Source organism: Dunckerocampus dactyliophorus, chromosome 10, assembly GCF_027744805.1.
Source record: "Dunckerocampus dactyliophorus isolate RoL2022-P2 chromosome 10, RoL_Ddac_1.1, whole genome shotgun sequence".
Lineage (NCBI taxonomy): Eukaryota > Metazoa > Chordata > Actinopteri > Syngnathiformes > Syngnathidae > Dunckerocampus > Dunckerocampus dactyliophorus.
In genome coordinates, this window is record NC_072828.1 from 22,883,295 (window position 1) to 22,896,827 (window position 13,533).

General features: G+C 40.8%; 1 protein-coding gene across 5 annotated transcripts in view; it reads right to left on the minus strand.

Moving 5' to 3' along the window:
• pde4ba (phosphodiesterase 4B, cAMP-specific a) overlaps window positions 1-13,533 on the minus strand; it is a 195,926-nt gene that overhangs the window by 87,332 nt on the left and 95,061 nt on the right. Inside the window, exon 1 of one of the 5 annotated variants that reach the window (XM_054790344.1) lies at window positions 8,400-9,023. The exons of the other annotated variants lie outside the window; for them this stretch is intronic. Coding sequence (XP_054646319.1) covers window positions 8,400-8,500 — 101 coding nt within the window. The 5' untranslated portion in view covers window positions 8,501-9,023. Of the gene's footprint in view, window positions 1-8,399; window positions 9,024-13,533 lie in introns of those variants that run through there. 5 annotated transcript variants of the gene reach the window in all.

The following is a 13,533-nucleotide window of genomic DNA, read 5'->3' on the forward strand; positions in this document are numbered from 1 at the left end:
GATGTCAAGACAACCAGAGTCTGAAAGTTTCATTGCAAAGATTTAGTGATGACAATTCCAGGATGACGGGAAATTACTCAATATCGGCTTGAATCAGTGTCATTGTGCCCTTTTTCATGACTCAGTAACACATATTTGACATACAGCGAGGGGGCTTTGGGGGAATGGATACATTTTCTAAATTCTTAATTTGCTAAATTAAACACACTATCTCATTTCAAATGAGACACTGAGGAATGAAAGATAAACGGTTGCTCAGAAGAGTTTCTTGCTGTTAAAACAGGAAGCTCTCTCTCACCCCAAACAATTTACTAGGATGACAAGACATTCCATTCCCATGTTCCAACTGTGCTGGTCCAACTAACTGGAATGACTGCAACTGCACACCTGAATTGTTGATGGATTACATGAAATATTTGGAGAGAAAAGAGAGGATCAATCATGTTTTCACAATAAGTTCAAAACCTTTTGGCCTAATAATCTGAAGCACTGTGGACCTAGCAGAGTTGACTGGAACTCTAACAGCCATCACTGAATCACATCTAGCAGAGACCATGCAAATCCTTTTAATAAATGACTTACAATTCTCCTGAAAGGGGTACCAGAGAGGGTGCCGTCACTTCGAGGGGCATGACGCACAACGGGGTGATGCTATGACCAAATAAAAACACACGACAAACACGTGTGTGCGGTATGTTTTTATTTATCGTCAATGTGCATTGACGAAACGGGGGAAACAGTGTTGAATACTTTCTTTGTGTCTGTTGCGTATAAAACACCATCTGATGTCAATTTCAGCCCGTTTGTGACATGCCAGAGTGTGTCACAAAGACGATTAAATAAATAATACAAAATGGTGGAACTTGCACATCAGCTGCTGTGATTTCGAAAGAATAACACCTCCTTGGGCGCCGTTTGTTCCATCAAAAACATGTACTTTGGCCAAAAATCAACAAAACATTACACGTCGTCACTGTAACCAGCGTAGCACGCACACAATGTAACTAAAATTGAATCGCAGAAGACTACATGCAAATGAGCTGACCTTTGCCTTGACGCACAATGTGAACTTCAGAGTATTTGCGTGTTATTTCTCGTCAAAATTCAGACAATGACGAAAGTGACACTGATTCAAAATCAGAAGTATGACGTAATGTCAAGACCATCTGCACATACAACAACAACAAACCCTGGTTCACACCCAAACTTAGCAGCTGAGTCAGGCCAAGGAGGAGGCCTATAGAAGTGGGGATCAGAACCTGTACAGGCAGGCCAGAAATTCCCTGACAAAGGAGATCAAGGTGTCTAAAAGGAGCTACACTGAGAAGCTAAAAAACAGCTTTGCTGCCAACAACCCTGCGTCAGTTTGGAGAGGCCTGCAGGACATCACAAACAGGAGATCATTCCACTACTCTGTGGAAAACCCCCGACTGGCTGATGACCATAAGACCTTCTACACCAGGTTTGAAAGGAACTCTTTGTCACCCCTCACCCACTAACCTGCACCCCTGGCCTCCCTCCCCCCCGCTCCCTTTCCTCTGACCCCCAGCCTGGACTGAAGATCTATAGGATGTCGGTCAGCTCTTTCAGAGACAAAAGGATTAAATGACTACAGACCTGTGGTCCTGACATCTGTGGTCATGAAATCCTTTGAGCGACTGGTGTTGAGCCACCTGAAGGACATCACAGGCCCCCTGCTGGACCCCTTGCAGTTTGCCTACAGGGCAAACAGGTCAATGGATGATGCAGTCAACATGGGACTGCACTACATGCTGCATCACCTCAACTCCCCAGGGACCTATGCAAGGATCCTGTTTGTGGACTTCAGCTCGGCTTTCAACATCCCTGAGATCCTCCACCAGAAGCTCTCCCAGTTCACTGTGCCAGCCTCCACCTGTCACTGGATCACCAGCTTCCTGAGTGACAGGAGTCAGCAGGTGACGCTGAGGAGCATCACATCCAGCACCTGGACCACCAGCACTGGCGCTCCCCAAGGGTGAGTTCTCTCTCCACTGCACTTCTCCCTCTATACTAATGACTGCAACTCAGGGGACCCTTTTGTGAAACTCCTGAAGTTTGTAGATGACACGACAGTCATCGGTTTCATCCGGGATGGTGAGGAGTATGCATCCAGATGGGAGGTTGACCAGCTGGTCCTCTGGTGTGGTCAGAACCATCTAGAGCTGAACCCGCTCAAGACTGTGGAGTTGACAGCGGACTTCAGGAGAAACCCCAAAGATACTAATGTGGACACCTTCAGGTTTCCGTGAACCACAATCTCTCGGGACCTGAAGTGGTCCTCCCACACAGAAAAAAGGCCCAGCAGAGGTAGTACTTCCTATGACAACTCAGGAAGTTCAATCTACCCTAAGAGCCGCTGACCCAGTTCTACACCGCAATCATTCAGTCTGTTCTGAGCACTTCCATCACTGTCTGGTTTGGATCTGCAACCAAAACAGGACAGGAACCGACTACAAAGGATCGTCAAGTCTGCAGAAAAAATAATTGCAGCCCACCTTCCCTCCATCTGTGACCTGTATCGGTCCAAGGCCAAAAAGTGGGCCGGGAACATCACTACAGCGCAGACCCCTCACACCCCAGACACAAAATGTTCAAACTCCTCCCCTCAGGTTAGAAAATAAGAACTTAACTTTTTGCTTGCTATGTCATGCTTTTGGTACCACTTTCAGGAGAATGACCCAATAACAAAACAGGCAAAAACAAACCATGAGTCACAATGTTATGGCTGATTGGCGTACATCTGCTACTAAATGTCTTATATTAGTCTAAGATGCACTTTAAGATGAAGAGACTGGCACAGGAAGGCAGGCTGAAGGAAAACATTCTTTTACTGTGAATTAATCACTTGCTTCCTGTGTGTTACGGTGAAGGAAAACCAGTGGCTGTTTGTCAGGTGGTGCAAACACTTTCATTTGTCATGGTCTTTGTTTAAATGTTATTTCAACAGCACGCACTCATCTGTTAGGACTTGGAACTGGGACTTGTAATCAATTGTGCAGTTACACAACAATTTGGTTTCAACAACAGTAGGAGACATTTGGATTTGGTGATTGGGATTAAATATGAAAAGCCTGAGAGACAGTCAATCCAAAAAACATTTTGTCTAACCAGCTGCCTAGCGGTATGCCAGAGCTCTGGTCCACAAGGACCACGAGTTGATCCCATCAGACTGAGCAAGAATAGTAACCGGGTTTTATGTTCTGAAGATGACAGTATATGTTGTTATATACATTTTCAAAGAGTACACCAGCTATAGGAGACATTGATGTCGAAAACAGTTAATTAAAACCCAATAGTTTTGTTTTATTTCAATATGTTCCTCAGTAACACGATGAACTCAACCAGGGGTGCCCAAAGTTTGGGAGCATTTGCAGCCTGTCGCCTTGGGCACATTTTAAACATACAATTAAACAAGAAATCTTAACAAAACAACAAGAAAAATGGAAAAAGAGCAGTAATTGTACGACAATAAAGTAGAAATATGAAAATAAAGTCATAATATTAATATAACATTACAACAACAAAAACAATATTCCAAAATAATTGTTTGTTTTTTTTGCTTATTAGGATAAAAAAAAAGAATAAAGTTGCAATTATCGGAAAACTAGGGTGGGAAAAAGTTGTGATATTATGAGAATAAAGTAAAAACGCTATGGGAATTAAGTCACAGTGTTAAAAGAAGATTCAAGTAGAAGTTCAAATATCATTAAAATTGTTAGCATATCATATGTGTTCGTTTACAATGTGCAAAATATCAAAGTGGCCCCCTATCCTTTTGTTACCGTATGCGGCCCCCGCTGGGAAAAGTTTGGACAACCCTGAGTTTCACAATAAGCAATCAAATTGCCACTGAAGCATACAGTACTGTATGCGTCACTGAGGATCTGCACATTCACTTCCTTCTACTGTTTGTGCACCACCACTGATTTGAGAATGCCATAAGGGAAACACGAGCGCCTCGGTAGACAATTACACAGGTACACGTGGTCCTCACGGGATGTGTAAAGTCTGGCCTTTATTATTCATTGATACACTTTCTTAGAAATGTTCTGTGATTTTAGCAACTGCAACACTGTTTTATTCATATTTGTCAATCAATAACCTTGCAGTGCACCACCGTTATTCCCAAAAATCACACTGAGATTGAAATGGCCTTTCGTGGGCACCAACAAAATAAAGAAGAAAAGTCCAAGCTCGATAATGAATACTTATTAATAGAAATCAGGCCACTAACGTCATCAGAACTTGTGCCAAGTCATTAGACATGCACGCTGAATTCAAATGAATCCGACAGATGCGCTCATTTACAGATCATTAGGTCATTTGCAGCTTGCGTGTTGCACAATTTCATGAACTGCAAAGCAGAACTGGACAAGAGGTGGGACAAAGGTGGTGATAATGGCGGAGCAGGGCGGCCTCAGGCATGTTGCATGTGTAAATGTTTGTGCCTGTGTCAAGTGAAAAGACAATAACAGTTTGTGATGGCATTCGTAACAATTGACAGCAGGGAGTAAGAGAAAACAATAAAGCATTGTCCACCTTTCTCATCATTTGAGTATCTCGTTGCCGGGACAGGTGTCCTGGTTTTCGGTAATCAAAATATGGTCAGCTTTGAGAATCTACAATGTAAATAGTCATGAAAATAAAGAAAACACATTGACTCAGAAGGCGTTTCAAACTTTTGGCCTGTACTGCAAGTTCTCTTGAAAAAGTACGTAAATTATGTTTTTGTCTGAATTAAGGTGATTTTATGGTTTGTTTTTTCCAGATCACATAGCCAGCAGCAGGGGTGCAACCAGGAATACTGAAAATCACCTTGGGCCTGCCCTTTTTTTTTTCTGAGGGCAGTCAGGGTCCTTTGGAATTCTCCTAGGGAATTTTCGCCCCTATATGGCACCCCTGGCCAATAGCACTCATCATAAATAAACTGAAAAATGTACAGTTAACCCATGTGATTGGTATCGTCAGTGTTCGGCTGAGCTCACTCATAGATGATTGGTATCGAAATCAGCAGCATAAAACCTCTAGTTTTTATTGAGGGAATTCCACATTTTTTACAGAATGTAGCATAGTTCTGTTATCTAATCCACCATTCTGTATGGAAGCAGCAATACCAGAGATGTCAGTCTTGAAGAAATGTTATGAGTACTCCCCCGACTGTGACATATTTATATGTAGTAAAAAAGGCCAAAAAAAAAAGGGAAAAAGGTAACACGTATATAAAGACAAAGTTTTGTATTATTAGTTATTAGCATCATCCTTTTCTCGTTACATTATGCCTTGTGCTCTATTTTTCTCGTTTTCGCAGGTTTTTTTTGGTTGTTTAATTTTATTTCTACAATGTGCCACGGGCCAATAAGAAACGGCATCTGGGGTGCACTCTGGACACCCCTGCTTTTACAACTTGTCGTCAGGGTCGAGCGCATGAAGAGACGTCAACTCTGTGAGCGACTCTCGTCCATTATTGATCTTGTTAACGTCCTTCGTAGCGTGCAAATGATGGTAATTAAAGAGTGGAAGGCAGCGTTATTTGCAGGTGGAACTAATGCGTGACCATTTTTATTGCAAATCTCGGTCCAAAATCGGAGGAGGTGTTCGTGGGTGTGGGGTGTCAACCCTCTGACTGAGCCCTATACACACAGGAAATAATGTACTACAAGCCGACCAATTACAGCCTTAACGTGAGCCTCACCAGAGCTGGAGGATTTTTTTGGAGGTGCATGTCAAGCTACACGCAGAGTCCACTCAAAACTGAAACTAGCGAAATGCAACAAACCTGGAGGGCAGCGACGCTGACAAGCGTATTCAGGGGTCATTGTGCACAGTGTTTACAAAAAATGTGAACATGTTGGCAGGTCTACAATACAATATTTTTCCCCATCGTTTAATGTAGTCTCTCGGCTATAGGCTTGAATACTGGGAAGCTACAAAGATTCAGCCTCAATTAGTCCACCTCAAAACCAATATATTCTCACACTTATGTTTTTTTTGATCATCTAATCCCTGCCAGCCCGTAACCTTATGTTTCTCCACCTGAGCTAAACTACTCACAGTACTCCCGGGGTGAGACCTAGCCTACTTTTTCACATTTCATTTACTCCATAACCTGATTAGAGACATTCACTTGAAAACACAAATGATCATGCACCAATGAGTTATGTCCTGAAGTAGAATTCAGACATAACTACCAGTCAATGTAGCTACTGTATTTCCATTCTTAGTGTCAAAAACATGTCACATATTTCATTTTTACATTATGAAACTAAAGGCACTACTAGAAAAGTGATATTCACAATCACATCACCACCCCTGAGCACAGGTGTTCCTATTTATTGAAAAAGGATGCGTCAAACGACATCAAACTGATTCCTAAATAATTTCGGAATGTTACATTTAGGAACTGTAGCCGTTCTTTGAGGGGTTTCTCCATTTGCGGCATAAAAATACACTATTTTTTCATTGACCAAGCAAACAGAGCATGCTTTTCACTTACTGGAGGCAGCAAGACCCACAAATAAGCAGCATGTGAAGGTGGCTGCAAGGAAGGCCTGGCAAAGCATCTCCAGGGAGGAAGCTCAGAGTTCAGGCAGAGCAAAACGTATAGAATCAGTGTAGCAGTTATATGTAAGTTTCACTTTTGCATCTCACAGCAACCACGGTGTGTTCAAGGACCGCCGAACAACGAGCGGAATCTCAACGCTTGACAAGAAACATCATCAGTGAAACGTAAAGACATAAACATGTAAAAATTGTGGGCTTCTTTAACAATGGTTCATGTATGCTGTACATTGTACCCGCATCACCATGTATTTAGAAATTACTACCGACTCAGGGTGAATGAGATGTGTTTCTGGCTATTTTTGGAGAAAAAAAATAACCAAAAACATCATAAATCACATCATAAATGTGTGGGGATCCACGGTATTGCGCATATAATGAATGTAACTCATAAATCAGTCTATCATTCATTTGTTTTTCCATTTGAAACCAACACTAAAAAAGGGATGATTTGTTTTTTAAACTAAAGCAAAAAAAACAAACAAAGCGGCATAGAAATTGAACGAATGAATGAATAACGGAATCAAATACGAGGAAGATGGATTTTTCGATTCCATTTGGTACGCCGAGTTCACCCGGAAGAGGTTTTTACATTGGTGAGGGTGTGCAGGTAAACAAACCGTAAGAATCAAGAATACACAAAATGGCAAGTTTGGAGGCTTACACGTTACTTTGAAAGCGACAAATGCGTCCCTTGCGGCTTCACTCTATCATGGTTTTTCAAAATGTATTATACATCATCGCCGTTGCATGGTTGACTCCGGCCTAGTATTAGTAAAAAAATCATATTTATGCACATTTTATGTGTTTCTGGCCTAAAATGATCATACTAAATAAATACAACTAAAATACAAATACAGTATAAGGCATTCAGAAGACACATTCAAAGATATGGTGAAAAATATATGGTATTCTACACTGGTCACTAGATGTCAGTAAAGTTACACTGATGAGACAATGAGTGTGTATTATGTCTTATTTAGGTCTCTAATTTTTTATTTTTCTTATTATGTCTACCATATCGGGTAATACTACTGTAAAGGTGACTATAGGGGTGTTATTTCAAGTCCTGAGGGCTCTAATAATGTTATAAAGCCTATTTAAAGGAGTTCGTAAAGAGGTTTTCTACGCTCTTAGAGAATATTACATTTTAAGTAAGGAATCTTACTTCACAGAAATTCACTGTATCACTGTCGGGTCTGGAAGCAATTAACCAGAATAAACGAGGGATTATGCACAAGCATCACAGCGGTAGCGTAAAGTGGTGCCAGCTGACTTCCCCCCCTCTAAACCTCTTGTGGATGAAAAATTTAAAAAAAAATGAATAGAAGTTAAATAACAATAACAAAACTTTGTTGTTGTTTTTTTTTTTTTGCTTTAGTTTAAAAAAAGAATTATGAAAACACACATTGTTATCTGTTTTTTTTTGTGTTGGTTTAAATTACAGCTGAAAATCGTCACTTCAATCACACGTTGACCATTTAGTCCAAATGCATGCATTGCGCTGGTCTCTGTTCCTGTCTGAAAAGGACTGATCAACCTGCAAATGGCTGCTGCCTACTGATACTCAGGGCAAAATGTTACAGTATATGTATAAGTTGCCTTTTTTCCCACAAACACGTGCAAAAGAGGATGTAAGACTCCACATTGAATGGATACAGGAAGCAAGCAGGGACCTAAATTACTGTGAGACAACTGCACACGTTCTCGACACAACTTGACACCAGATAAAACAGCACGCAGAACAACACAAACAGAGTTATAGCAAGCTTGACACAACATAAGAGTGTGTCTTATTGCGGTTAGCCATGTGTCCTGACCTGTGAGCGTGGCCATGGTTGGCGGCATGGAGTTTCCTGATGACTTCCTCGCTGAAGTCAAAATGAACCCTTCCCCTGGCACAAGGTGAACGCCGGTACATTGCCCCGACACACACATGCACACACTAGCTGGTACACACATGTAACCACAAACACTCCTGGCAGATATTACACACACGCTCACACACAAAGCACACTAAGCCTTTACATACAAATGTCACACACCTCAGAAAGGCTATGAATGCACACGTTGACTGTAATTACACACACTGACACAGAAACTCAAATTCTATTCAAATATACTCTATAACCACATGCACTCACCTCCTATAAAGCAGACATTCATGCTACACATCATTTACAGTACATGGCTGTCAAAAGTTATCCAGCATATCCACCATCCATCCCCTCCTGGGTGCAAATTAAGAAGACAAACAAACAATCAAGCTGCCTGACACACACACTTGATCTCATGTCTCACACACACACACACACACAGACACGATGACACACGTCACATCATGCAAGTCTTTCTGCTCTTGTTCATGGTCTGACACTCTTTCTTTGTGGACTCTCTATTTGGCAAAGCCTATAGTTCCTCCCCATGGTGTGTGTGTGTGTGTGTGTGTGTGTGTGTGTGTGTTGTGTGTGTGCGTGTGTGTGTGTATGTGTCTTCCCTTCAGTGCAGCCCAGCAGAGTAAGAGGGACATTCAAGTTATGGACTGGATTCTCTCTGGACTCTGGAGTCACTCATCTCTAATAGCCAATTAGCTTTAACAGACGCGTGTGCATGGATAACCTACAGCAACATGTCAGCTCCACTCATATTGCCTCACTCCCCCCTCCCAACTTGTTTTCTTCGTTATAAGTAATAACAACGTGCCTTTCAGTTCACTCTTAAGTGCCGTGCTTGTCTAGTTTGTGTGTGAGAGAAATAGGTGGCATCTGGCATGCTTGCAGGGGGGCACTGAGCCTGATGACATTGTAGCGTACAGTATAGCATACTGTACTATAATACAGTACATACAGTACATGAGATCCAATACAAGAGCTTTTTTATTATAGTACAGTATAGTATACTGTACTATAATACAGTACATACAGTACATGAGATCCAATACAAGAGCTTTTTTTATTATAGTACAGTACTGTATAGTATACTGTACTATAATACAGTACATACAGTACATGAGATCCAATACAAGAGCTGTATCAATAGAAAGCTAATGATGCTCAGTTTGATTGACACTATAGTTTGCAATGGTTTGTAATGGGAGCACATTAGACTGTGACCTCTCCGTTGGGCATCTCTGTGTGGAGTGTGCATGTTCTCCCCGTGCATGCGTGGGTTTTCTCTGGGTACTCCGGTTTCCTCCCACATTCCAAAACATGCATATTAGGTTAATTGGCGACTCTAAATTGTCCATAGGTATGAATGTGAGTGTGAATGATTGTTTGTCTTGATTGGTATGAGCCCTGCGATTGGCTAGCGAACAGTCCAGGGTGTATCCCGCCTCTCGCCCGAAGTCAGGCTGGGATAGGCTCCCGCATACCCCCGCGACGCTAATGAGGATAAGCGGCATAGAAAAAGGATGGATGGATGGATGGATTATGAACTGTGTGAACCACCTCATGCTGTGGCCAGCGAGTGTAGAATGTGTGTATTAAAATATGAATTGTTTTGATGGTATATAACTTCATAGGAATGAACTGTTATCCGAGATATGTTACTGAGACTCAATGATGTACTACATGACCCCCGTCGATATCAATTCAACCATGTTACAACTGCATAATTAAAAATATGATGTCAATAAGCTGGAGCAGGGGTGTTCAAAAGTGCGGCCCGTGGGCCACTTGCAGCCCACGACTGTTTTTAATTGGCCCATGGCACATTATAAAAATATAATTTAAAAAATATATGTTAAAAAAAAACAACAGCATAAATGGAAAAAACAGCTGTAATTTTCTGAGAATAAAGTCAAAATATTAACAAGAAAAAAAGTCAAAATTTTACGAGAATAAATATTATGAGGAAGAATAATGTCATTTTAGCAGCATAGAGTTGAAATATTAAAGAAAAAAAAATATTTTTCAAAACTCACCATGTTACAAACAAAACAAAATGAAGTTGGCATTTTAGGAAATTTTGTTTGGGACAAAAAGTTCTAATATTATGGGAATAAAGTCATAATATTATGAAAATAAAATTTCCGAAGATTATTTAAGAAGTCAGTTGAAATATCTGTGGGGAAAAGCAACAAAAATGGGGAAAAAGAGCAAACACTGAAGTTCATACTAACAAAGAGCTTTTTTCACCTACTGTATATCACCTATATCTATTTTTAAAACATACCATATATAACTTTTTAGCATACGGTATCTACACGTGATGGTTGCTAAAATATCAAAGTGGCCCTTGCATCCTTTCATTTTTCAGTATGTGGCCCTCGGTGGAAAGAATTTGGACACCCCTGAGCTGGAGCCTATCCCAGCTGACTTCAGGCTAGTCAACCACAGAGCACATGCAGACAAACCTCCATTCACACTCACATTCACACCCAATTACCCCAACATGCATGTCGTTGTCTACTAGCTAAATCTACTATTAACCTTCACTAAAAAAATGGTGTAGTTATGATAAATGTCATTTTTGTGCATGTACAGTAGCTGTAACTATGATACATAGCAAGTGTAATGTTCCTTAAAGGGATAGTTCGGATTTTTTGACATGAAGTTGTATGACATCCCCCTCCGCATTGTAGTCCAATAACAGCGACTCACCCCCCACTTGGTCTCCTAAGTCCAGTTCTGGTCAGATTTCCGTGATGAAGAACGTAGTTCCATTTAGTTGCTGGGGACAATTAAGTAAAGAGTTTGGACTATTATTGGACTACAACGCTCATGGGGATGTCATACAACTTCAGGTCAAAAAATCAGAGCAATCCCTTTCCTTCATGTAACTTTGCTATGCATGTCGAAACAAATAAACCATGACCATGACGAAAACCATAGTATAATAAAGGTAATATTAATGTGGATATTGTTATTTTTCATTTATATTGCTTCATGTGTATGTACAGCCATTCTGTAACATGTTTAGTAAGGAAAATGTACTACAAATATGTCAAATTACGATATGCGAAACGTTTAACATGTTCTATTAGAGGGAATATATTGTAAACGTATGGCTGATTAAGTGTTTCCGTTCACCCCTAATTCAGCAAACTGCATTTAATTGCCAAATGACAAAATGGCTTATAATTACTTTACAATACAGCAAGTATTTACCTGGAAGCAAGACACAATCTCAGATTGAACAACTTTAGCAAAACGAGCTCTGACTCTTATTGAATTCAGTCATTCAGTCAGTGAGTCATTCAGTCATTCAGTCAATTCTACAAATTAGAATTTGAAAATGCTGATTTTTTTGGGATAATAGCACACTATAGTCACAAGAAATGAAGAATTGTGCAAGAAAATAAGAAGTTTACTCGTGAAACAAGTTCATTTTAAAAGAACAGCACTGCTGTCAAGAGATGATACCGTGTTTTACCTTCAATCACAGCGCAAAAAGAGGAGTTTGGCTATAAATCCTGTTCAGGCAAGTAAACCGCAGTCACTGAGTGAAGGTATTCACTCTTGGACAGGTGCCTCCACATACACGAACACCTGAGACAACTTTTAACTAGTTAGACAGGATAGTAGACAGTAGACAGTAGACGGCTCCATAGCTTTAAAATGACATGATAATAATAATAATACTTACGTGATGCCAGCAGCCACAAGATGGCACTGTTTTACTGCAACTGATTGCCTCCAGTTGAGTGGACAGGTGAAGCTCACATTGACAAGATGTAGTGTGCAAGACATGCCACCAGGTGGTGCACACCATCAGGAAAACTACAACAATGGTATTTCAGGGTGATAAGATTGTATTCAATTGTGGCAAATGGATAAGTTGTATTTTCATTCGCAACCCCCCCCCCCCAGAACATCTGTATGAAATGGTGTTTTTTGACAAGCGCACTGATGAAGACAAATAGGGGGAGAAAATGTCACTTTCTTGGCTTGAAGGCAGTTCATTGTGCTCATCTTTCCTCAGCGAGTACAACTCTTGACATAGAAGTACATCAGCGGGTGCGCAAAACCACACAGCAAGCCTTTTCTAAGTAAACACCAAAAAAAAAACACACATGATCCCTCGAAGCTATTTGAACATAAGCTCTAAAATTAGAGCACAAAGAGAAAGACATAGATCAAAGGGACAGATTGAAAAGGTGTGTTTTTAGCGCAGACAGATGACGGGCGACATTCAGATCATTGTGAGTGAAGGTAAGCATAAAAAAAAAGTGAAAAATAATTTCTGAAAGCTTGCATTGCAGAAAAAAACAGCACCGAAGGTTAATTTGGTTTGAAAGATACGTTTACAAACTTTGAAACATATTTAGAAAACTCCAAAGTGCAAAAAAACCATTAAGTCACAATTAAAACGAGCATTTCTATTGGCCAACAGAAATGGCCTTCAAATCAAGGTTGCACCTCCCTTTGCATTTAACCCATTGACTGCCAGCCTTGTTCGGAGCAGAGAGTTTTTGGGCATTTTTGCTGAACTTTCAAGACCCACAAGTGTTGAGGTTTAGGACTACATTAACATTGAAACTCTCTAAAGAAACTTTAGACTCTCTTCTTTCATGAGAAAAAAAAGTTTCTTTCTAGTTTTTTTGGGTTTTTAGATATTGGCGGTAGAACATAGGTTAGTTTCAGCAAAAACACCTGATTTTGACCAAAAATCAGAGAAAACGAGCTTTTTCTGCAGAGAAGCAAATTCAAGCAGAGTGACGGTGGGGTCTGCTGGATGTGGGGGTGAATCCCTGCTGCTGACCGATCCAGACGGCAGCCACTCGTCAGAAGAATCAGGGTCGGGTTCTGAATCACCCGACTCTCAACTGCTTCCGCGCCGCATGGCTCAGCAACGCTAACCACTAGCCTGTTGCTTCGGCTGCCATTGTCAACTGCATTTGTGTCTACATCATCTACATCACCCATGTCACCTCTATCTTTCGCGATGGCGTCACTACTAACGGCAGATCCACCGCCAGACAAGCTCTGTGACAGTGTTAGCTGCCTGTAT